Below are 26,661 nucleotides of genomic sequence, written 5' to 3'. Positions count from 1 at the left end.
TGCAAAAAACCTCAATTCCTTTTGTACCAACCTAATATTAAGCAACAAATGTTTTTCCTTATGCTTGGGCAACATTGACTGTTCCTTTGATAGCAAATGCTGAAAACATGCACAAACATTGTGCTTGTACAATTCCTAATTGATCGCTTCAAGTTATTTCTTCAGTACCTAAGATGTACATGATATTACTGCATGTGCACAGCATCATATATCATCAACAGGGTGACATAGCAAAATCATGTTGAAGCCTGTCTCATGTTATCTGTGGCTAACAGGACCTGTTGGTTGCTCATCAACAAACCTTTAAACCTTTTAGAGTCATCTGTTATTTCTCACCCACTGGTGTCTTGAATTTCGAAACAGTTTGGCAGTAAAGGGGAGATCTCTATTCCTTGTGTGGCAGCAATAAAAGAACTTCTTCTCTGTGAAGGAGCCAGCACACCCAAGGGTCTGGAGCACATTCGCAGGGCCACAGCAGCTCTGCCTTAGCCAGCACCTGTTAGGGAAAACCTCATGATCTTGCTTTTGTCCTCAACAGAAAGATTCTCTTACGGAAAGAATTAGTGATAAGGAGAATTATGAAAAGTAGTATGAGGCAGAAGAACTATTAGAATTATACAGACACACAGGATATGCCTTTTAGGAGGGCATTTAATTCCCTTTTTCCAACTTGCCTGTTGTACCTCTCATACTTTAGTTACTTTTTCTTCCTGAGGAATTAAAAAAATATTATTTCAATATAACATGCAATTTTTGGCTGGTCACAGAAACTTTTCAGGTAACTTACAGATACAGCAGAGAAGTAAAAACACATCAGATAACTTTGAGGTTGTATTTCAACACTCTGATTAAACCAGCATTTTATTACTCCAATATTAATATTAGTTTCAATTTTTAATTTAATTTCACAGAGTCACAGATGAAAGTTATTTACCTTTTGCAAGCCATTTAGATGAAACATTGAAGTTAGATTTGAATTATCTTTATGCTTACTAGAGACATCTTCAGTTTCTACGTCTCTTATACCCTTACAACATATTTTGAATTTTCAGCCTTTTCAGTCAAATTCAGGGAGAAAGAAAAAATAGGAAGAAACTCCTTTCTGATGGGGTCCCATTTTCTCCAGGCTGTGACCCAGCACACGCAGGAGTTCATTTGCAATGGGAAACAACTGAGAGCCAGTGGCAGCTGACCCTGGGATTTCTGGATGCTTTCAAGATTATAGACTGGTCACTACGCGGACACAATCCAAGAACTGAAAATGCAAGTCAGATCCCACAGTAACATCTAGCACAACAAGCGCAGTGAAATCCTCAAGCTGATCTGTGAATTTTATGTCCTGTTTTTATTTTGAACAGGCTTTTCCTGATTAATAATTGGCCTTGCATCGTTATAAGAGAAAACACAGCCATGACAGCTTTAAAATATACGACAGCCAGCACTTCCTCCTCCTTCACGAAAAGGTTGGCTGTAATTCTGCAGTGCACTGGAGACCAGTCTGGGAGCCGTGGCTGTCCCAGATCTCCTGCTGCACTGCCTGGCTATAAGCTGCTCAGGACTATGAAACACTGACAGTCTTCTTTAAAACAAACTTGAATTAAATAAAAATGATATGCAATTACCTGGATTCATCCAGAAAAGAGAACCCTCCAAAAACTTTTCTTTCATAACGGGGCAACAAATCTTTTTACTATTTACTATTTACTATTTACATTTACTATTGCTTTACGTATATGTATGATGAAAGGGAGGAACTGGAAAACATCAGATACAGCATATCCGAGGATGTTAATCCCACATGTATCCTGTTTAGAGTCTGCAGTCGCTTGAGTGGTATTTCACCATATCGGTGTTTCTTTCCTGAAAATAATGTTTCACAGAAGTGGTTTGAAGCACTTGCTTTTGACGGCAACAGCCAGAGCAGAAATGTCCCGGAGCGTGTAACACAGAGCGGGAGTGTGGGACTCAACACGGGCTGTCAGACTCGTTAACGGGTTGATGGAAGGAAACACACACCAACCACTTCCCAGCTAACAAGGCAATGGCCGTTCCTCACTCAGCTCCGTCTGGCTCTCGGGTAGCAGCTTGTTTGCCGAGGATACTTTGGAGGAGGCGTGGGAGGAGGGGGGGATGCTGCTGCATGTTCAGCGCAAAGCGCTTGGCTGTGATAGGCTGAGGGACGAGGATTCTCTGCCTATATCTGCCGGCAGCTGCATCCTCTGCACTTTACAACTGGCACAGAGGAGCAAAGAAAGACAGTGAGGAGACAGAGGAGAAGGAAAAACCTGACCAGCTCACTGTAAGTAACACTGTTTGTCCTTAAAGCTTTGTGATTGTTGAACTCAAGTAGGTGCCTTTGGATTAATTAAACAATTGGTTACTTAGAGGTGGAGCTCAGCTAATAAACAGCCAGACTGCTATTTAGGGGACAATCTGGGATGCACAAAAGCATTTCATTTTAACCTAAGTTTTCACAATGTAGTGTGCATCTCTCATTTTGTGTTTACTTTTTTTTTACATATGATGGATGTCAGTTATAACTGTTTCTGTACATTTATACAGAATCCCAGGAGTCCCAAAGTTTATGTCTGAACAACTAAGCAGACCTTGAGAAATTCTCTGCCCAATATATTGAATACTGATATTTTCAGGATAAATTCAATCCATGACTTCTTAGGGTGAGCTTTTCTTTAGAAATCACCCTCTGCCATCACTATAATAACACCTCAGAAGGGATAATTCCTAAATCGCAGGCTCCGTGCCAGTGACAGTAATGAATAAAACCAGCAACTTCTAACTGGAAAATGAAATTTTTACATGACTTGTAGGGCTTCTAACATTTATACCTAATTCTTGGCTTGTGCAAAGGTAGAAGTACAGAGTAGATCCAGTTCATTTTACTCATGCTGAGATAAAATTCATCTTACAGTCCTTCTTCAGGCAATACTCCTATTGCCAATAGTAGAAGTTGAGCTTAACAGTAGCAAGAGCTACAAAAACCTTCAGGTGTGTTCAATAGCAGAAAGTCCTCATGGCTTCAGTGGTGCAACTGTAGCACCACAAGCCTTCAAATTACATTATATTCTGCAACAATCAGTTGGCAGAATAGAAAGTGCACTTGTCTCATTTATTGGAAAGATACACAGTTATTACTTTTTTTCTGAGCCAATGCAGAAAACGTGCTGTAAATGTGTCTATGCTTTCTTCCTTTCTGTATCTAACAGTAGGAGCTGCTAAAAGATTTTAGTCTGTTAGCTGTTTTTTATTTAATGAACTGGAGAACAGGCACTCATAAAATTGTAATATGTCGAGCATACCTCTCTCGTAATTTGTTCTCTTTTTCCTCTTTTTTCCATTCTTTCTCTTTTTCTTCCTCATAACAAATTTCCTGGTAATATTTAGATATCTTTTACATTTATATTTAGTTGATAGAAAAAACAGAGTCTAAAATTACAGACAATACTTTTTAACAGGAATAATGAATAAGCTCAATGCTATCTACATAATATTTAAAGTATAAATGTATTTCATATGTAATTGTACATAAACTGCTTACATTATACTGAATATACAATCTAAAGACTAACAGCAGGTTTCAGTGACTTCACTAAAATAAAATGTTGCCATGTTCTAATTTCTGTGCACTGAGGTAGAAGGAATAGTTTAAACAAAGCAGCAGAGGATATGCCAGCTTTAGATTGTGTTGTGTCCTTGTCCTGTGACAAATTCCAGCAAAATTATAGAGCAAAGAGTTTATAGATGAATGACAATAAAAATCAGAAAAATACACTGATATCATATAAAGTTTAACATGGTTATTCTTCTTTTTACCTGAAGTTAAGAGCGAAACTCAATCTTCTCCAGTAAAGTAGGACTTGATTTGAAGAGGTATGCAGTGGTGACAATATCTATTGATTCTTGCTGGGAACAAAAGCACTCAGACATAATATATGTTTGATAAAATTTGATTTTATCAATCAGAGTGATGAATTTGATGAATTTGGATACAGAATGTGCTTACAAAGGGGTAGAGGTTGATAATGAGGCAGGATGCCTCCTGAGAAGCTGTGCTCTTCTCACTTGGGGTTCATCTGGCAAATGTTGAATATAATGAAATTCATCCTGGGAGGTGTGGGATCCCTGACAGCATTGAGCCTCTTTACGGGCCTTTATGAAAACAGACCACTATTAGGTACTTTAGAGAGAGGCTCAGTTTCTCTGAAATTTCCATTTAGTTTTGGAATCTCAGCCTGCAGTATTTTGCAGTTTAAGTCCCTTCAAGTTAAGTGGATATTTTGAGTACACACAGATTCTAACACTCAGCCCTTCAGAAGACATGGATGCTCTCAAAAAGTGTTTTCATTTTAGACCCTAACAGCTGAGGCGACTGAGATATATTCTTAGAAAATCACATTCTGTATTTTTAAGCTATACTGGCATAGAGGGTACTTCTATGCATTGTGTTGCTGCATTGTATGTGTGCTGAATATGCATGTGAGAGGTAGAAGAGAGAAATATTCTGTACTAGTAAAGAGGTGAAGTAATTTGCATTTTCATAGGACCAACTGCTAAATGTTAGAATTGTCAGATATTTGGTCTAACGGATGCAGCTTCCACAGCAAGTAATACTTCCAAGCAGATGAGATCTATAATGAGCAGCTGAGGAAGAGAATACAAGTAGGGACGTGAGTGTAAGTGGGTCTTGTCACTCACAGAAGAACAGATATAAAATGGGAGGTGAAAAGGAAAATTTAGGTGACCGCTGTGTTCCTGCAAGGAGAATGGCTTCACAGTGTCCAGTGAGATTTGTGTTGCGGTAGGTAAGGAATTTTCAGGCAAGGACTTTTAGGAAAGAACATGTGTGACTACAGAAAAATAGATGTTTAGATAAATTTTAATTTCTCGGTGTTGTCTTTGGGGGAAAGAAGAAAGAAATATTGTGCTTCAGATTGAAGCAGATATATGTATTTCACTGGATGAAACTGAACTGAAAGTTCATTAGAGGTTTACTAAAATCAACATATCTGTTTGCTTAAACACAGTCTTTCAAAGGGGAGATGACACACAACGCTGCCCACCAGAACACTCTGAGGACCATAATGACTCCTGGTAATGTGTTTCCAGCAACTTAGCAGCAAGATCAGAGAAAGGCTCTAATTCTCCTTTCAGAAAGACATAGAGAGTGCCAAATAAACATCATGGTGAAGTAGAGTAATATAAATCTGATAGAAGAGCAACAAGAAGAGCTTTTCTCTGGGGGTCTAGAAGTCCCTCCTGTGCACGTTCCTGCTTTCCCGGTGGTTCCTGACCTACAGCAGCACCCTCCCTTCTTAAATAGCAGCTGCAGCTGCTCCACACAAATCCCAGAGTCTCTATTTCTGTTTGTAACAGGAGCAATGTCTCTAGGGTGGTGTTTATCAATGATGTCTTTCTTTGGTCATGTGGCAGTACTAACTTAATCAAGCCTAGAAGAGTCTTTTTTTTTTTTCTCAAAATTATGTCCTCAGTTAGGAATCCTTAGCACAAAACTGATATCTAAGAAATTGTCTCTTAATAACATAATATTCGCATTGTGCTCAAAGTGAAGATCTGAAGGTACATGAACTAAGCATAGTAATTCTTTACACCAGCAGTGAGAATCCTTGTTTCACTTGTCAATTTTCTTATTAGATCCGCAGGAACAGTATCACTCACTCGATCGGAGTGTATAAAGATTCTTGGATGCTTTTCAGTCACTGTGGCCTCAACCTTGTATTCACTGACTACTCCAAATTCAAAGGCACATACATTAAAAAAGCTGGGAGGGCCAGGATGGCAGGAACAGGCACCCCAGCAATATGGATTTAAGTTTGCAAAGCACTTTTCAGGCAAACTCCAGCTCATGTCAGCCGAGCCAAACATCACTTGGATGTGCTCAGACATTCTCGCTGAGCTCGAAGGACACCTAGAGCTCCAGCCCAACTTCTTGGAAACGGGGACAGGCCCAGACAAAGCTTCTTCACATCCTCCTGCAGAATTCAGTACAGATCAACTCTAAGTGGATAAGAAGAAATAAAGTTTTATAAATGGTGCAGCATGTGCATTTACAGAAAAAGAGTAAAGAAGCTAAATCGTGAGGCAAGACAGGAGGCAAGAAGGAGATAAAATGACAGGACAGCACAGTGGATCACTGTGATAACTCTGATTATTACAGCTTGTTTTTATTGATTCTAATAGAGACACAGAGGTTGCTATTTCCTTAGACCTCTTCTTTGTAAGGCAGGAGGGAGCTGATTATGTGCCACATAATGGTGCCACGTCCTTGTGTCAACCAGCAGCAGTAGGGATTAAATCCATGATTTCTGAATCTTCACCAATGTGCCTCTACTGCTCTTCTGTGCTAAAGATTCAGTCTATCTGTAATCATCTAATCTACATCGGGACCCAGACATCAAAGATTTAACCGTGTGACTTCTGTACCATGTCCAGCTCATACTGGAGTGGAGCAGAATGCAACACTGCATGGGCATTGGCCTTACATGCAGCAATAAAGGAGCATATGGTCTTTTCAAAAAGGCCATATGAGTTATTTTATAAAATATCTGAACAACAAGTTTAAACCCATTATTATTTTCTTTCAAAAGTGATATTTTTTTTCAGGGTTTTTCTGATAATAATTCCTATACTCGGACACCCATGGATGCTGCAGAGTTCCGCAAGAGAGGGAAGGAGATGGTGGACTATATTGCAGATTACCTGGACAAGATAGATAAAAGACAGGTCTTCCCAGATGTGGAACCAGGGTATCTAAGGCCCCTCATTCCAGACTGCGCACCCCAGGATCCTGAGAGCTTTGAGGATGTCTTTAAAGACATTGAGAAGATCATTATGCCAGGGGTAAGAAAAATGGATCTGTAGTGCAATGTTCAACACTGCATTTAGGTGTTCAAAGACTTTAAGGAAAGTGTAGATTGAAGGCTGTGGACCTTATGAACCTAAGTGCCCACACTGACCAGCTTTGCAAAGGCAGGAGTCTGCTTTACATCCATAATTAAATATGATCTAACACTTTACAGAGCTAATATTTTCTGTTCTTGATAGAAATTATCAAATCATTCTTTTGCTTCATGCAAAAGTTAAGGCAAAGCTTCATAACTTTCAGTTTCATGTCATTTTTTTGTGACTTGAAAAGCACAGTAAATATTTTATAGAATGGGATTTGTATTAGTCTTGTCTGCCTGAAGTGTTCCTTCAAGCTGATCTTTAAATGTTAAAATTCTCTTTGGAGACTTCTTTTTATTACAGAGTTGACTAGGAAGGATTTTTCCCAATTCTGTTCTGTTGACTTACTCTCCTAAATGGCAACTTCTTCTAGTACCTTTTAAGGCAGACAGCCACTACCAAAGATTAGTCCTTGGATAGACAGTGTTGGAAAGACAATGCAAAAAAGGTGTCTGGCATGTATCCATTTCTGAATCTTTCTTCGTTTTCTACTCATGGTATGCTTTCTTTATTTTAAATATATGCTTGTATCCTAATGCCTGTAAACAGCCTGAAGAGGACTGGATTATTAGTAAACGTTAATGAGGAATCTCTCCTTTGGAGAATTAAAACAATGTAGACTAGATGAATGAATTATGTCTAACACACGCAAATACTTGCATTGCTGCTCCCAGATACGATTGCCTTTCCTTTTTCATTGAAGAAAAATACTGACCATTTTTTTTCTTTTTTTGTGAGGTAGAACAGAAAACACTTTGCTTTGAACACTTGATAACATTCAATAAAATAATAACATATTAAAAAATAAGAGATGAATCATCTGCATATAGAAAGTGAGACATTCAATTCCAATTAAGTCATCAACATATGATGTTCCCTTTCAACTAAATTGTTTTTTCCTTTATATTTGCCTGTTCTGCAAAGAAATTTACTTTCACAAATTGATATAATCTGAAGAACAAATGTTCTATCCAAACGTTTGCTCTGTTGTGAAATGTTAGTGTTTGTGACACAAAGAGCACAAGGACATAAATCCCTGTGTTGTTTCTACTAAATATTGAAGACTCACATGAGCACAAAATCAGAAGGTCATAGCTTAGTAGAGCTTAGATGGCATATGTAGAGATTATTTAGTCCACCCCCACAGCTCAGAGCAGAATCAGTTACAGCAAGTTGCTCAGGACCATGTTGAATTGGGTGTTGAACGTCTCCAAGGACGAAGTCTTCACAATCTCTCTGTTTTCCTGTTCCAAACTTTGCCCACCTTTACAGTAAAAAAAAAAAAAAAAAGCTTTTTCTTATGTTTAAGTGGGATTTTCTGTATTTCAATTTGTATACATTTCTTCTTGTCTTGTCACCGGATACCACTGAAAAGAATCTGGCTCCATCTTCGTTGCAGCCTCCCATGAGGTGTTTGTACACATTAAGATACGCCATGGTATTGATTCCTGGGGTACACCACTGGCCTCCAGCTGGACTTCATGCCAGTTATCACAACCCTATGACTCTGGGGGTTTAGACAGTTTTCAATACCCTGTCCACTTATCTAGTCCATATTTCATCAGTGTGTCAGTAAGGATGTTATGGGAGACAGTACTGAAAGTCTTAAAAATACCCTGGGCTCTCCTCTTATCCACCAAGCCAGTCATCTTGTAGCATGCCGTCAGGCTGCTTAGGTATCATTTCCTCTTCATGAAACTTTGCTGACTAGCCCAAATCACCTCCTTGTCCTTCATATGTTTGGAAATATCTTCAAGGTTCGATTGTCGTCCCTGGGATTGGGGTAAGGTCTGTAGTTTCCCAGATCCTCCTTCCAGCCCTTCTTGAAGAAAGTGACATTTGTTGTGCTTTTGTGTGTGTGTGTTTGGTTGGTTTTGTTTGTTTGTGGGGTTTTGGTTTTGTTTTGTTTGTGTTTGTTTGTTTTCCAGTGCTCAGGAACATTCCTCAGTTGCCATAACCTTTCAAAGATAAATTTGAGAGTCATTTCAGTGACACTGTCCAGCTCCTGCAGTGCTTGTGGGTGCATCCCATTATGCTCCATGGACACATATATGTCCAGATTATTTAAATGTTTCCTAACCTGATCCTCCTCCAGGTGAGGTCTTCTTTGCTCAAGGCTTTGCCATGCATCTCAGGAGCCCTGGATTCCTGAAGGCTAATTTATCTGTAAAGGCTGAGGTGAAAAAGGCATTGAGAGCCTCAGCCTTCCCTCTGTCCTTTTTCACCAAGTCTCCAAGCCCATTTGGCAGCAGACCTACATTTACCCTACTTTCCTTTTAATGATGATGAACCTGCAGGAGCCTTTCTTGTTGTCTTTCACATCCCTCATCAACTCCAGATGGCTTTGGCTTTCCTAATCCTGTCCATACTCAGACAGTGTCTTTATAGCCCTCCTTTTCTCAGTCACGTACAATAGAATCATAGAATCATAGAATCACACAATCATAGAATTATAGAATCATTTTGATTGGAAGAGACGCCTAAGATCATTGAGTCCAACCATAACCTAACTCTAGCACTAAACCATGTCCCTAATAACCTCATCTATATGTCTTTTAAACACTGCCAGGGATGGTGACTCTACCACTTCCCTGAGCAGCCTGTTTCAATGCCTGACAACCCTTTCTGTGAAGATTTTTTTCCTAATATCCAATCTAAACCTCCCATGGCACAACTTGAGGCCATTTCCTCACATCCTGTCACTTGCTACTTGGGAGAAGAGACCAACACCCTCCATGCTACAACCTCCTTTCAGGTAGTTGTAGAGGGTGATAAGGTCTCCCCTGACCCTGCTTTTCTCCAGGCTAAACAGCCCCAATTCCCTCAGCTGCTCCTTGTCAGACTTATGCTCCAGGCCCACCACCAGCTTCATCGCCCTCCTCTGCAGTCTCTCCAGCACCTCAATGTCCTCCTTATGATGAGGGGCCCAAAACTGAACACAGTACTCAAGGTGGGGTCTCACCAGCACTAAGTACAGTGGCATGATCACTTCTCTAGTCCTGCTGGCCTTTTTGGCCACATGGGCACACTGCTGGCTCATAATCAGATGGCTGTTGACCAACACTCCATATCTTTTTCCACCAGGCAACTTTCCAGCCACTCTTCCCCGAGCCTGTAGCATTGCACAGGTTTGTTGTGACCCAGGTGCAGAACCTGGCACTTGGCCTTGTTAAACCTCATACAACTGGCCTCAGCCCAATGATCCAGCTGGTCCAGATCCCTCTGTATAGCCTTCCTTCTCTCCAGCAGATCAACACTCCCACCCAATTTGGTGTCATCTGCAAACTTACTAAGGGTGCACTCATCGAGATCATCGATAGAGATATTAAACAGAACTGGCCCCAATGGCCCAACTGGCCCCCTGGGGAACACCACTCGTGATCGGCCACCAACTGGATTTGGCTCCGTTCACCACAACTCTTTGTGCTAGGTCATCCAGCCCATTCTTTACCCATCGCAAAGTACACCCATCCAGGCCATGAGGTGCCAGCTTCTCCAGGAGAATGCTGTGGGATACAGTGTGAAAGGCTTTACTAAAGTCTAGGTAGACAACAACCGCAGCTTTTCCCTCATCTTCCAGACGGGTCACCTTTTCATAGAAGGAGACCAGGTTGGTCAGGCAGGACCTGCCTGTCATAAACCCATGTTGACAGGGCCTGATCTCTTGGTTTTCTTGCATGTGCTGTGTGATGGCACTCAGGATGATCTGCTCCATGACCTTCCCCAGCATCAAGATTAGACTGACAGGCCTGTAGTTCCTCAGATCTTCCTTCAGGCCCTTCTTGTAGATGATCCTCCTTGCTTTTCTTCTCTGCTTCCTTTTTATATTTGAACATTGCCAGGAACTATTTGTTCATCTCTAAAGGCCTCCTGCCACTCTTGCTTGACTTCCTGCTTGTGGGGTAGACCATTTTTGAACTTGGAGGGAGTGATCCTTGAAGATCAACCAGCTCTCCTGGACCACTCTTCTCTCCATGTCTGTCTCCCATGGAATTCTTCCAAGCAGGTCCCATAATAGGCCAAAGTTGCTCTCCTGAAGCCCAGAGTTATGATCTTGCTTTGTGCCTTTGTTCCTGCTCTTCTGATCCTGAACTCCACCATCTCATGGTCACTGCAGTCAAGGCTACCTGTGACTTTCACAACCCTGACCAGCTCTTTCTTGTTTGCAATTGTCTGGAATCATAGCATGTCTCTCCTCATCAGTTCCTCCATCACCTGTGTCAGGTAATCATCAGCAATGCACTCCAGAAACCTCCTGGACTGGCTGTGGCCTGCTGCTTTGCCTGTCCAGCAGATATCATCTTGGTTGGAGTCCCCTGTGAGGACTACAACCTCTGAACATGAGGTTATTTCCAGCTCTCTGAATGCTGTACTCATGTACTTCTTCCTGATCAGGTGGTCTGTAGCAGACATCCATCCAAATGTTGCCCATCTTGAAATCTCCACCAGACCTGACCCATAAGCTCTTGACTGGCTCACTGTTCATCCCAAGCAGAGCTCCTTGCATTCCTGCAGCTCTCTTGCACGAACAACCACTTCCCTGTCTCACCTTCCTGGCCTGTCCATCCTAAAAAGCCTGTCCTCATCTACTGCAGCACTTCAGTCATGCGAGCTATCCCACCACATCTCTGTGATCCCAGTGAGATCCCAGCCTTGTAGCCACACACAGCCTTCTGGTTCCTCCCGTTTGTTCTGTGTGTCATGCAGTAGCATACAGGTGCTTCAGAGAGGCACCCACTTGTGCTGATTTCCTGGAAAAGATATGAGAGCTTCCCTCTATAATGCTGTCCTCTCAGCACTTCCTTATTTATGTGCATACACCTGGGGTGGGTCTGCTTTAGCCCTATCTTGTTTTCAAGATCTTTCTTGTCCACATTACCCTTCACCCTTTGCTTACCAACTCAGTCCACCTTCCTGTCTTGACTGTTGGTTTTCATCTCCTTCTCACATCATTCCTAGTTTAAAGCTGTCCTTAACAGGTTAGTCAGCCTGTCTACAAATATACTTTGTCCCAATTGTTCAGGGGATCCTGTCTCTTCCTAGGAGATGACCCTCAAAGAGGGCCCCACTGGTCTTAAAACCCAGATCCCTGTTGTCAACACCAGAATCAACACTCAGGTTGCTTGAGTGTTTCACTAGACACAGCAGGGCTTCCAGCCCATCTGCTACCAGGACACTGAACCTATTCTGTAGTTGACCAAGTTTAGTTGTAATTGCAAATATCAGTACTGAAGATGTTAATTTTCCTCACATTGGATCCATTAATCTGTGACCTTTCAGCTGAAGTGCCTGTCCTCAGCATGTGATAGACTCTTGCTTAGACTAAGCAAGGCACAGAAAGACAGACATCCTTAGAAGAAATCTGGGAAATAAAACGTCTCTGAGTAGCATTAGAGTGGTAATTACTGACCCCAAGACACTTGTTTACCACTCTTTGTCAGCAGAGGGTTGAAAAAACAAGCATTAATCATGTCATATTCTTTGCAATATTTGACTGTGTCTGTTCCAACATGGCAAAATAAATTAATTTTACAGCTGCTTCAAGCAGAGGCGAAGAGGAGGCAGAAGGAAGAAGGAACTGCAGCTCCACTTGCCCTAGGGCTTTTGGCTTTTCTGCTTTGTGTGAGTGGTGCAACTGGAATCTGCTGTGTTTCATCAAACAAATGGCTCCCAGGAAGTAGGCAGTTTAACTTGATTAACCCAAGATGAATGTCACAAGCCTTACAGATCACAGAGGATTAGAGCTGGAGAGATGAACAGTGGCAGGTCTGGCTCATTATGGATGTCAGTGAAAGTCTACACAATTTCTCTAAAACTTTGTTGCAGCAAAGAAAGAGATCCTGGCCAGTTATAAGAACTACAGCTAAAATGTTCACAGTGTCTTGTCTTCGGATACCTGATTTGAGTAGGTTTGGAGCTGTTTACTGTTTAATTTGAAATCTTGAACATACCAGGTACAGGGCTAGTTTAGACAGTGGAAAATTGTACTGGATAGGAGCTGGTTTCATATGAAACAGAGAAATCCAAAATATTGTAGATGATATATAACAGCAGAGAAAGTGATATCTGATTCATTGTGTACACCAGAGTTAAGAGTTTCCCTTTAGCATGGAGCATGTCATAGAATCGTAGAATTATAGAATCATTGAATAGTTTGGGTTGGAAGGGACCTTCAAAGGTCATTTAGTCCAACCCCCCTACAATGAGCAGGGGAATCCTCCACTAGATCAGGTTGCTCAGAGCCCCATCCAGCCTGGCCTTGAATGTTTCCAGGGATGGGGCATCTACCATGTCCCTGGGCAACCTGTTCCATTGTTTCACCACCCTCATTGTGAAAAATGTCTTCCTCATGTCTAGCCTGAATCTCCCCTCCTTTAGTTTAAAATGATTACTCCTTGTCTTATTGCATCAAGACCTGCTAAAAAGTCTGTCCCCGTCTTTCTTATAGGCCCCTTTTAAGTACCAAAAGGCTGCAATAAGGTGTTCCTGGAGTGCTGTCTTGTAGAGGCTGATTTGGCCAGACTCAGTGCCTGAATTTTAGCAAATAACTCCAGAATGTCAGGCAAGAGAGTTCTGCGGACCTCTGCTGCACTGAAGACACCCTTGCTAAGTCAGTCTTCTGACAGAAATGAAAGAACAAAATACCAGAGTCCCTGAAAGCAGAGTCTCAAAAACAGTGCCCTGCACAGAAACTCACGCTGCCACTGCCTGTGCAATTCTTGTCTTCTAGGCAGACAACTGGAGAACTCTGATTTTGGCACTGTGGGGAAGTGGGGGCAAGAACTAATTTGCTTCTGATTTGTGTAATATAGATAAAAAACTGAGAATAAACAAGGCAAGCTTTTCTAAAAAATTGTATCTTCTGTTACAGCCAGGATAGAACAGTAGAGAACTCTTGACCAGACCCAACCTCTAATCTTTTCCAGTTTTGTGATAATTTGTTTCTGCTTCCTGTATTAGTTAAAAATTACTCTTTTTCCCTTAATACAGGTGACTCACTGGAACAGTTCGTACTTTTTTGCCTACTTCCCTGTAGTCTCTTCCTTCCCAGCTCTTCTTGCAGATATGTTGCCTGGTGGAATAGGATGTATGGGCTTCTCTTGGGTAAGTTTACTGGGGCATGTATTGCTTTGTGGTAATGGTGATTTTAAGCATTTCAGTAACATTCTTCAATGAAATTATTGATAAATAGCAGTGAAGTCACAGGACTATTTTTATAGGTAAATTTCCTTGACTAAATAAGTGTTTTCACATAGACACCATGAAGGACTCCAGTAATAAAAAGCTGTTTCCTCCTAGAAGTTTTGCCCTTGAGAAATCAAAAGCATTTATAAGTAGTGGTAGTACTTCAAACTTACTGGTAATTCATTAAGTAGTACGAGTGTTGCCTGTTACCCTGTGGTGTTACTTCCTTCTGTTCTGTTTTTCAACACAGGCTGCAAGTCCAGCTTGCACAGAGCTGGAGACTGTCATGATGGATTGGCTAGGGAAGATGATTAGTTTGCCTGAAGAATTTTTATCTGAGAAGGGTGGCCAAGGTGGAGGAGTCATTCAGGTAAGGGGGGGAAGTGAAAAAAACAATACAGGATGAGTTTGTAAAACCTTAATACCAAGACACTAGTAGAGGAAAGGTGTATTTTTTGTGCCACATGGGTTCCTTTCAGATTTTCATAAAGACTGATGCTCTGCGAGAGTATTCATAGGTAGACAGGATCATTGATGAAAGTAATGGTTTTCTTTTCAGAGCAGCTGAATTATGAAACACTATTCTTTGTGAAGAATTGTTAGTAGCCCAAATTAACAGCACAATTTGGGCTTAAAATTAAAATCATAATGTTGAAAAGTCATGTAGGATGAAAACTTTCATTTGTTAAACAAGTGAACTCATATTTACCAACAATGTGCAGCAATGTTTCATGGCTGAAAACAAATAAAAGCTTCTCAGCTAGAAATATATCTGAGGATTTTGAGTACGGGATCCAGAATACTGGTTACAAAAGCTTCCATGAAGCCACCTTAGACATGTTCAGTTGTTTACTTCAGTCAGTTTCCAAAACAGACTTCCTTTTCTTAGAAAAATGTGTCAGAGATCAAGCAATGGATAAGAACATAGGAGAGAATCTTCTATTAGTAGAAATAAGAGAATGTGATAGAAAGTCCATCAATCTTTGTCAAAGAAGTTGAAATTATTTTAAGAAGTTTTCCTTCTATAACAAAATGAAATACTGGACTATTAAAATAAAATGAAGGGCTGTTTAAAATTTGAACCCAAACAGTTCTATCAGTAGATAATACAATTTTCTGACTATGATGGAGTATCTGAAATAGAACACAATGCTCAGACTTTGATGTTCAGTGCTTAATGAAAGCCTACAATGACTGAACAGAGGATCTGTAGGATAATGAATATATCATCAATGGGCAAACTTGCGTGCATAAAAAAGCTATGTTGTTTATCAACCATGGCTCCAATAGCACATGGCCTTTCTACAGACTCTGGCCACAGCTTTTAATCTAACTAAAATGGATCTTTACTGTGAAAAAGGCTGAATTTTAAGCAATTGTTCTGTGCTCCTTTGGTAATCTCTGGAGGTCGGTCGTGGGAGGCCAAGGCACAATCCATTTTATCCTAAGACAGGCTTCTAAAATGCATCTGAATTACATGCTAGAAGTGGGGGTTCCTATCTTTGATCTCAGCTGTGAATGCCTACAGCATATTCCAGTGAATTCTTCCCAACATCTTCCCAGGCAAGCATGAATTTAACCCAACTGCTCTGATCCTCCCAGGTGGAACTGCACCTACGCCAGTGTATTTCCAAAATAACTCTTTACTCATCGGCTTGCTCTGTTAGCATATTTTTCATTACAATTACTAGGGACAGGGTTATACTCAAGAAATCAAGCTTTTGTCATGCATCTCCACAGTATTTCTTTTGTATCAGCGAAAGCAAGCAATTATGCCCGATGGTTATCAGCAGGAAATATTGCCCTTCCAGGCTGACAATGCTGGATTGCCCATAATTTTCATCAGAAACCAGTCAGTTTCAAGAATCGAAAGTGGGCTCTGTGTTCCTGCTTACAATGAAGTCATTTGTGCTGCAGATTGTCTTGTCTTGCTCTTGAAACAATAACAACACCAATAAGAGAGCGTGATGCAAAGACAACATGAGCATGTGAAAGTGCCAGTCATTCCCTTGGTAAATACCACGTAATTATGGTGGTATCGGGTAAAACCGAGCCTGTGAAAATTGGCTCTTAATTACATTTGAAAGCCTATGTCAATATGAAGCACTTTGTTGTTGCGTGCAGGATGACACTTGAAAGTGGCAAAAGATGAAAGAAAATTTCAGTTCAGAGCGCTGGTGGACATGAACATCAGCTCTTGCTGCTCTTTCTTCCACTTCTTGAGCCTGCTTGCCATGGCAACCTTTGTTTGCTTGCGGTAAAAGGAAAGGTATCATCATCCTTCACCTAATGTAGAATACAGCATTCAAGAGGAGAAAAAACAGCTTTTAAAAATAAGTGAGAAAGCAACTTTCTTCCTGAAGCTTGTATCCTGCTGTTCATTCTAGACAGACTGCTGAAAAGTGTACCTCCTTCAAATTTTAAAGAGTTTTCTTGCTCTGCAAAGAAAAGGTATTTTAAGGGTGAAACAAACTGAGATTCAGCCTATCTTGGGCCTGGCAAAAACCACTGCTGATACGTCTTTCTTGTCAGATAGCCTAGTAGCCTTTAGGTTGTGTCCCAGCTCTGGATCAGGAGGCAACGGGCCCTTTCCCGTTCATCCTTCTTTCTGTGTAAGGAAATTCCTACAAGAACTGTCGCATACATGAACTGTGCACCAGCCTGGATGAACAGCCAGGATGCCAGGACATCTTGTGGCTCTCCTCAGAAGGCTGAGGCTGTTCTAGGTCATTTACCCACCCAGACAGGCAGTCTCCAGAATAGAAGGAGCTTAAATTTCTAGATCTCAAATTAATGCCTTAACCTTTGTAATTTCCTACAGCCATTTTGTTTTATCTATTTGCATGCATTGCTTCAATATGCATACTCCTTACATGTCCTGGAAAGACACTAACAGTTTTACAGGGCCTTATCATTAAACAACAACAAAAATCCCCACAACAACAAAAGCCCACAAAGAAGAAAAAAAGACATTTTCTCCACATATCTTTGAAAGACTTTTAGCTGTCCCCTTAAAGATATATTTTAAGAAAAGTATTAATTAGTCTTACAGTTCTACGGGGCCTTATCATGAAAAGAGAAGAGAGGAAGGGAAGGGAAGGGAAGGAAAGAGAAGGGAAGGGAAGGGAAACTCCATTTTCTCCATATATCATTGAAAGATTTTATATATTCTCTTAAAGATATACTGTAATGAAAGTATTAATGAGTGTTGTTTCTCACATGTTAAATGCAAAGGTGCTAGAGTAATCTTTCATGTGAAAAGAACAGGTTTAAAAGGTGGTTTTGAGTGATTTGCCCAACACAAGATGGATTTAGGTCTTGCACACAGGCTTAATGTTGCCCAACTTCATTACGAGGACATACAATTTACCTGAAAACCTGTTTGAACATCACAATAAGTTCCAGTGGTTTGCACAAATGAAAAGTATTGCCAGGTGCTGAACTGCTGGAAAGCGGATTATTTCAGGCAACATTGTCTGAGAATATATGGCCATTATGCAGGTCTTCTGATTATGCAGGGTTCTTTAGAAGATTATATACTGCTTGGAAAACAAAACAAAACAAAGCAGGAAAAAAATCCCAGCTTCTCAGAAGAGAGGAGATGTTCTTTGCTGTAAAACATTCCTCACACTTGCTGGACACCCAGGACCTGAGTCATTATATTCTAGTCACAGGACTGTCAGGAAGCACAGGTAATTTTTTTCACTGTTACTTAGATAATATTGTGCTGAGCATGGCAGAAATAGTTTTACTAACATGGACATGATGACAGAAGTTTCTCTTCAGGAAACTTACAATACGTGAGATTCCTCTCACATTTTGTCAGCTAAAGTTGAACATACAAGAAGGTACATTTAGAAGAACTATTTATCTCAGTCCAGAATATTCGCTCAAAATAGATGGAATTATTGCTTTTTGGATATGCTTATCTCTCTGCACTGAATGCCAAGGGACCCTAAACAATTATTTTATCTCAGATATTTAACTTTTTAGATAGATACAGTAAGATGAATCAGATCTTGGAAGTTCTTTATGTGTAAGATGAATATAATTCTCTGCATATACTCTTGCATCATGAGTTTCGAGAACTACAGCCAGGCATGACTTCTCAATATTCTGATGAGTATTCTAAGTATCTGGCTACAGACCATATGCAGAATAAGATTAAAATGGTAGACTGCCAAATTATCTTTTCTGTAGCTAATGGACAGAATTTCTTTCACCCCTTGCCTCCACGAGGAAGTTCTACCTTACTTGACCCAAGAGGGGTATTTGTTTTTCTGTACCATTCTGCACCTCTACCATTTGCCTCAGTTGCCATAATGCTGTATGCAGCAGCAGGAGCTATAAAAAATGCACAAAACTGTCTCTAGCTTGTCTTTATGCTCTGATGCAGACCCTGGGGTCTACAGTCCTTAAATCCCACACCACAGGAAAGGCAGATAAAATACATTTGTCACAGCAATACATTTTTTTAATGTTTAGGGACTGTCCTTTTTCCTAATTACTTTGTTCATGAAGCTGTTGAATTTCAGCTGCATTGAGTTCACTCACTGTTGAGACGCTGATGTGTGTAGAGGGCAGCTTTGTCTCATATAAATAGTATACTCACTACTATACTCACTCACAAATAAATACTCACTACAGTATTAGGAGAAAATATGACTTCACTGGGATCATTCTCATGTATGAAATCTGTAGGATCAGGCCCACGTGGGAGAGAAATGACACTTGCCAAATATTTAGACGTTTGTTGTAATTAGTGAGTATACACAGGTTTTCAACAGAGGTAGGATAGCATTTTGGTACAGGAAAAGAAACATCACTGCAAAGAGTGGAGACTAAGGCGAGACCTCATTGTGGTCTACAGCTTCCTCACAAGGGGAGGAGGAAGGGTAGGAGCAGATATCTTCTCTTTGGTGGCCAATGACAGTACCCAAGGGAATGGCAGGAGGAGGGGAGGTTTAGGTTGGACATTAGGAAGAGGTTCTTCCCCCAGAGGGTGGTGGAGCACTGGAACAGGCTCCCCAGGGAGGTTTCATGGCCCCAAGCCTGGCAGTGTTCAAGAAGAGACTGGACAAGGCCCTCAGACACATGGTGTGAACTGTGGGGTTGTCCTGTGTAGGGGCAGGAGTTGGACTCAATGATCCTTGTGGGTCCCTTCAAACTCAGGACATGATTCTATGAAATTTAGCTTGTTGATGCTGGGGATATTTCTGAGACACACTTATTAATATAAGCAACTGTATTCATTGCACTGTTATGTGCCTGGCAGAGGGAGATTCACATGACAGTTGTTCAACTTTAAAGTACCTAAGAAGTCGATCTTGCATATGAACACCCAAAACCATTGAAATTTATGAACACATGTCTACAAATTGTTACTTATAGTTTAAAAGAGCAGCTTAGAGCATATTCCATCTGCCTTTTCTAGAGGAAAACCATAAAAAGAATTTGCAGGAACTTGTATTCTCTTGTGAAATTTACAGATCAATTGATAGAAAAAATTTCCCTCTTTCTTGTCACAAAGCATCCTAGACACAATTTAAACTCATATTTTGTGAGTCAAAGTGCAATTTAGAAAGAGTGTGTGACTATTCATTTCACCTGTGTGTTTTTATTGAAGAAAACACACATAACTAAGACTTTGAAATACAGTTAGCCATATTTGATCATAGCTTTTTTTGCCTTTTCAGTGTTTTTTTTTTTTCTCTTTTAGCCACAATAATTGACCTGCCCAGGGTAACCCTAAATATTAAATAAGTGTTATAATTTTGCATGTTGCTTGACAGAAATGAGAGTTGACAGTCAGATTCTGATCTTCAAATCACTCTTATCTTTGTTAAAGGAGCAGACTGACCTGAAACTTGTCCACTGATCTACATATCCTTGGGTTAGTAATTGCTGACAGGATTTATGTATTTTCAGGTTAGCAGTAATGGTAATGGTTACAGAAATGAGAGTTGACAGTCAGATTCTGATGTAAGTTAACTGTGCGGAAATCCAGAGTAACAGAAATCAACAGTTACTCTGCCATTGTTACTGGCTAACGAATGATTAGTTGCTGTGTTGAGAGCCTTTTCACATACGTTTTAGTCTGTGAGTTTAGCTTTCTAGCACTGATTGCAAAGCTGTTGCCTAAACTGAACAAGCATAGAGATTAAAGAGAGCAGACAGAGGCATCAGGAAAGAGACCAAGATCAAACAGACATTCTTCCCTTGCTGTCACATATATCCTTAAAAAACATGAGATTTCATGGTTTCTTCTATGCAGTTTCTGTTAACAACCTGGCAGGTTTATACAGAAGAAAATGTTGCTTTTCTTCTTCTGGAATATCTTTCTTTTGAACCGTCCTTCAATTTGTCTCACAGGGAAGTGCAAGCGAGGCCACTCTGATTTCCCTGCTTGCTGCAAGGACAAAAACCATCAGACGGGTGCAGTCAGAAAAGCCTGAGCTAACAGAAGCTGACATCATGGGCAGGCTGGTGTCCTATGCATCTGATCAGGTGAGTATCTCTCAAAACCACGGAGATATGGGGACTAAACTTAACCATTTCAGCCATCTCAATAGGCAGGTGAATTAAGTATAAACTCTTTGGGTTGGTAATTGTTCGGTTTTGCTTGTTTCAATCTTACTGTACATCATAAGTAGGCTGGAACCTTGTGTGTTCTACCATAATACTAAGAACAAATATCCAGAGGCCAGCATTATGGAAGTATTGATTCTGTATAAAAAGAGCTAATTTGAAGTAAATAAAGATACTTGAGTAAGGTTTTAATTTCAATTGTGTTGAGTAAGTCTAGACCATCTTTTGTTACATCTAGGCTTGTGTGTCTGTGTGCACACACATTATTTTCCTCCCATATACATGTACAAACAAATAAACATACATTCTTCCCCTGTATGCATGCATGGGTGCAGGTGCACGCACACAGACAAATCTAGTGCATGAATATAAAGCAAATTGGTCACAGTACTTGAAGAAGTCCAAAACATCACTATTTTTTAAAGAAAACATCTCCTAACAACTCCATGTTATCTATTAAGCTATCTTGTAAGAAAATAGAAAATATAGTCCTTGATTTCTGGCTGTGAGTGGTATTTAGCAGACTGCGTTAGGGTAAATTCTCAGCAGGCCAGGATCGTGAGAGGCTTTTACTGTTAATGAAAGCAAATTTTATTTTTGTGAGTTCTGCTACTTTTACCTTTCTGACTGCCTAATCCTACTGAAGGGCCAAGCAATGTTGCTTCTCTTAATAGCTGTGACATTTTCTTATCTAAATGTCAACGAGATAGAAGGAATTTCCTTAGTCCTTGATGTTTAGCTTAAGTAATATCTGATTCTGCATAATAAAATGGCCAAGTTTGAGGCTTACCTTGATTTAATACTAAATGTAAGTTAAAAAGCACTGAAGAACAAGTCCAAAGTGCACTTGCCCTTTGCTGGTGGGAAGAGGGGCTACCCTTGTAGAGTGAGAAGAGTCACAACAAGAAAATGTGAGGAAAGAGAGCTGTTTTTAAAAAGCACAGAGGATATTTGTCCTTTTTGTTTTGTTTGGGACCTAAAGGTCTGTGTTGCTCAGACTGAGAGTCCCAGAGCTCAGGCTCTGACCCAGTGATGCACAAAGCCTTTTATTATTTTTTTTTCATGTTTTTGTCCCATGTAAGTGGCTGACCTGAAATGAGGACTGACAGGCCTTCCTATCCACTTAAGATCAGATAATTTTATGTTTACAGGAGGATTTGCCTTAAGATATTGCTGGCCTTTTGAAGCAGATTGTTGCAGAGCTCACTGGTCCTCCTGCATTAAGAACAAACCTGTGTGACTCATAAGCAGTAATCCGCAAACGGAAGTAAGCCTAAGCCATTCTGCCGGAGTGTTGCGGTTTAACCTACACTAGAAATCTAACCATGATATCTGCTCTCTCACTCCCCACTCCCCATCCCAAATACATGAGAGAATCGAAAGGGAAGGGAGAAACTGGTGGAGTAACACAGTTTAATAAAATAACAAAATAATACTAATATGTCACTACTACTACTTATACATATAAAATGGAAAATAGAATATAAAATAAAAGATACTCAGTGCAATTCCTCAAGAACTCCGCCCATGCTGGGCAGCCACTCCCAAGAAGAGAGCACCTTGGTCCTGAACAGCTGATCCTAGGGGAAGACAGAAAAAGACAAAAAGGCCCAGAGGCTTCTGCCAAACAGCAGGGTGGCAAAAGGCCAAGCTAAAGGAAAACTCCTGAATGGAACTCAGTCACAACGGAGCACAACCGGAACGGGTCTCTGTCTCCCTAGCCAGAAAATCTGACTCTCGTTAAGTATGAAGCATGACGCTAATGGCACAGAATATTCCTATTGATCAATCTGGATGTCAGTCAAGGTCTGCCCTATCTATGCCCCCTTTCCCAGCTGCTTCAAACCTGTGGGCAGAGAGCTCAGAGACCTTGGTTTGCAGATAACAACTAAGATAACAGTAAACTCTTACATTCTCTTTGTTCCAACTCAAAGACACTGGAAAGTGTCTCAGGGTGTTATCTTGTTATTCTCAAACTCAATTCAAACAACGACCATGCTCGCTATGAAAAGGATTCTAACTGCATGAAGAAAATTAACTTGCTTTCAGTCAAACCAGCACAGGGAGAGAAAACCACTGACAGAGCACAACACTGCAAGAATGCACAAGGAGGGAGGTAAAAAGTTGGCTGGTAGGGAGACGCAGAGCAGAAAGCTGAACTTTGATCTCATGTATCTTGGGAGGTCATTTAAACTTCTTGGCATTTTGGGAAAATCGTTATCCCATTGAAATGATTTTGCAGTGTGTTAATGAACACAGAGCAGGACTGGCAACAAAGCTTTCCCCAATAACTACTTCGGCATTTCCTCTTCCTCAACCGAAGAGGATCCCCATCGGTTTTAGTGCCCGGGCTATCCTGCCTGAGGCTTCTTTTGCAAGGGACAGCCAAAATGAGACCTCAGAGCTGAGAGCAGCATCTAGCTACCCCTGACAGGAGACACCTGACTGTTTCAGACCAGGACAGAAGTCAGGGTAGCTTTTTGATATTCTCAAATTTTCTCACGCCATTTCCTTCATCATCCTTTTTCTGACATGTTTATTTGGCTACCTGAAGCAGCTGCCCACTCATTTCAATTATTTCTGTTTGGTTCCTTGCTCTTCTCAAGGGTGGTGGGAGGTTCCTGAGTATTTTGATGAGCACCAGGAATTTCGTGCAGCATCAAGTCACCAAAGATTCATTCTAATGCGAAAGCATCTTGGCAGTTTTAACCTTAAGCTTGTGAATGGCTGTAGTTACCAGAGAGCCTTAGTACAATTTTGGAGACTTGAGGAAGGAATTCCGGGGTTCTGACTGGCTAACAGCCTCGGTGTAATATTATAGTTTACTATTGATAATTCTTGTATAAATCAGTTATAAAATACCTCTTTCCATTGTACAGTTGAAGGAAGTTTGATGTTGCTGTGGTACACACGTTGTTTTTCACTTCAAAAGCAGTTAGTTCCATTTCAAGTCTAGACTTCTATATTTGCTCAAGCTGGTGCCTAATTAGTTTGCCAAAGTACTTTCACAAAAGGCACTGCTGAGATACAGATTAGTAGTCCATTTGCCTTTAAAACACATCATTCCTGGGATATGTAAAGTTGAAAGGCAGAAACTTTATCTTCAACTGGTCTTCAACCTGTGTTTTGACTTAATATTTTCCATGATTCTGTGCTAAGTTAGAATAGAATTAGTGCTCTCGGCGGCACTAGCAAGAACCTACAAGGGTAGGACAGAGATTATGAATGAGAATTGTCACGATATGAAAACATGGGGAATTTTTCTCTTTCAAATTAATTATGATTAATTAAATCGTAGAAGGTAGAAGGTAAAATAGCTCTTTTATGTTTGTTTTTAGTCATGCTTTAAAGGACATTATTTTGTGGCTATACGTACCTTTTATTGTTAATAGAGGTATTATAGTATTGTACTTCAGAATTTCATAATAATTTATTAGTGGTATTTTTGTTTTTATTTACTGACACTTGCTTTATGTTATAAAAAGTATTATTTAAGGACAGTTCAAGTAAGATGAGTTATAAATCAAATAACATATTGGGAATGATCCTTAATTGCCTACCAAAATGCATGAATGACTGAACCACAATCTAAAAAAATGGTAACGTAAGAAAATATCTCCATGTATAATATACCGTGATGTATATTTTTTTAGGCTTTGACAATGCTGTATGCCATAAAAATATGCTAGTGAGCAAATTAATACTTATTAGGCAAGCTGACTATTTGCATTTCTTTTGGTTGATTTGGAGCCAAATCCAGAAGCTCTTAATCAATGCTGCCAGAGTGTGAAGATGTTAATTAAAGCTCTCACTAAGGGTAATTGAACTCTTGCCTGAATGACGCCATGGCAATGGCTTCAAGAATACTTCAGGATTTCTATTATTCTATTAGTGTATTTGTGTATATGTGTGTATGTATGCATATAGATGTGTTTGTACTTGTCTCCATCTGTCTGTCTGTCTATCTGTATGAAAGAGGGAGATGTACGTATGTGTTACGTACCAGCAACAGTCCCAGGATCTCAAGTACTTGCTTCAGTTGAAAGAAATGATGTTGTCTTTTCAAATCCAAATTAACTTCTTACATTCTAAAAAAAGGTATCTGTCTTAAAACCTGCCAGTTTCCTTGTAGGCGCATTCATCAGTGGAAAAGGCTGCATGAATTGGTGGTGTGAAGATTAAAAATGTTTCTTCTGATGATAAATTCAGTGTTTGTGGTTCAGCCCTGAAGAAAGTTTTGGATGAAGACAAAGCTTCAGGTCTTATCCCCTTCTTTGTGAGTACTGGATTTTAATTAATCAGTGGATTTATTGCTTCTGATAAGCTATTTTTGACAAGAGTAGGTGATCTCATCCCTAACAGAAGGATTCATAGGCAGCCTAGCTCGAATACTAGGACAGGTTCCATAGTGTTCTTTGCACACCTTTCTGTGAAGTATAAGTATATTTGAGCAGCTGGTTGCACTTCTCAGATTTTTAAAAAGACTTAAAGTTGTATTAGACAGTTGAATAAATGCATGCAAATTTTGTAGTTGCATGTAATCCTGCAATGCTATAATCTCTTAACACATGAATTCTAAACTGCCTCTTTTACAAATACATGCTTTTAGTTTTCAGGTTCTAACTTATCTCAAACTTGAGTATTTTCAAGGAAAAGTAGTTTCTCCTCCTCACTACTTTAGCAAAGAAATCGACCTCCATAACATACTCCAAATACCAGTACGATCAGACTTTGTCAGACAGGTATTTGTCAGTACGTGACTTATCTCTAACAGGTGAGCTACAGGGAACCTGGCCTTGAAAGTTTTAAGGTAAAATTTCTTGTTATCTGTCCACTTTTCCTTCCAGAGATTCCTGCTTCCACAGCAGTCCAGCAAAAGCAAATGTTGATATCTCAATAGGTAAAGCTCATAATGCCCCAATTTTTGGCACAGAAGAGTGTTAGATTAGATAAATTGCTGAAGTGTGGTTCTAATATGATAAGTACCTGATTGAAAATAATATTTACTTATTCATCAGATCAACTCCTCCTGTCAGTTTAAAGCACTATCTTATTATTTCAAGTTACAGCAAGATTTTACCATTTGTTCTTTTCATGGAGTAAGTAACCTCTGTTGTGTTTTTGTACATCATCGAGAAAATTTTTTACTCATTTCCAAGCACTATGCCTCTAGAAACTTAGAATAATAGAATAATAGAATAATTTTGGTTGGAAAAGACATTTAAGATCACTGAGTACAACTGGTAACGTAGCACTTTCAAGTCCACCTCTAAACCATGTCCCTAAGAATCTTACCTACACATTGTTTAAACACCTCCAGTGATCAGGACCCAGCCACTTCCCTAGACAACCTGTTCCAATGCCTGGCAACCCTTTCAGTGAAGAAGTTTGTCCTAATATAAAATCTAAACTTCCACTGCTGCAACTTGAAGCCATTTCCTCTCGCTTGTTCCTTGGGAGAAGAGACCAACACCCTCCATGCTACAAACTCCTTTCAGGTGGTTGTAGAGGGGTTATAACGTCTTCCCCACAGCCTCTTTTTCTCCAAGCTAAAAATCCCCAGTTCCCTCAGCCACTTCTCATAAGACTTGTGCTCCAGATGCCTCACCAGCTTTGTTGGTCTCCTTTGGACACACTCCAGGACTTTAATGTCTTTCTTTTAGTGAGGGATCCAAAACTGAACACAGTATTTGAGGTGAGGCCTCGCTAATGTTGAGTACAGGGGGACAATCACTTCCCTGGTCTTGCTGGCTACACTCTTTCAGATACAATTCTGTTGGCCTTTTTGGCCACCTGGGCTCATATTCAGCTGGCTGTTGACCAACACCACCATATCCTTTTCTGCCAGGCAGCTTTCCAGCCACTCTTCCGCAAACCTGTAACATTGCATGGAGTTGTTGTGATGCA

At 40.3% G+C, this 26,661-nt stretch overlaps 1 protein-coding gene across 1 annotated transcript in view; it reads left to right on the top strand.

Annotated features, from left to right (window-relative positions):
- The first annotated feature begins 6,660 nt into the window (after positions 1-6,660).
- The window catches only part of LOC135985228 (aromatic-L-amino-acid decarboxylase-like), a 43,208-nt gene continuing 23,207 nt past the window's right edge, over positions 6,661-26,661 (top strand). Inside the window, 5 exon segments of the mRNA XM_065628324.1 lie at positions 6,661-6,876; positions 13,972-14,085; positions 14,417-14,536; positions 20,539-20,673; positions 24,887-25,030. Coding sequence (XP_065484396.1) covers positions 6,676-6,876; positions 13,972-14,085; positions 14,417-14,536; positions 20,539-20,673; positions 24,887-25,030 — 714 coding nt within the window. The 5' untranslated portion in view covers positions 6,661-6,675.

This window comes from Caloenas nicobarica, chromosome 2 (assembly GCF_036013445.1).
Source record: "Caloenas nicobarica isolate bCalNic1 chromosome 2, bCalNic1.hap1, whole genome shotgun sequence".
Classification (NCBI taxonomy): Eukaryota; Metazoa; Chordata; class Aves; order Columbiformes; family Columbidae; genus Caloenas; species Caloenas nicobarica.
Note: the sequence above shows the minus strand (reverse complement) of the source record. Positions and strands in the feature narration are given on the sequence as shown.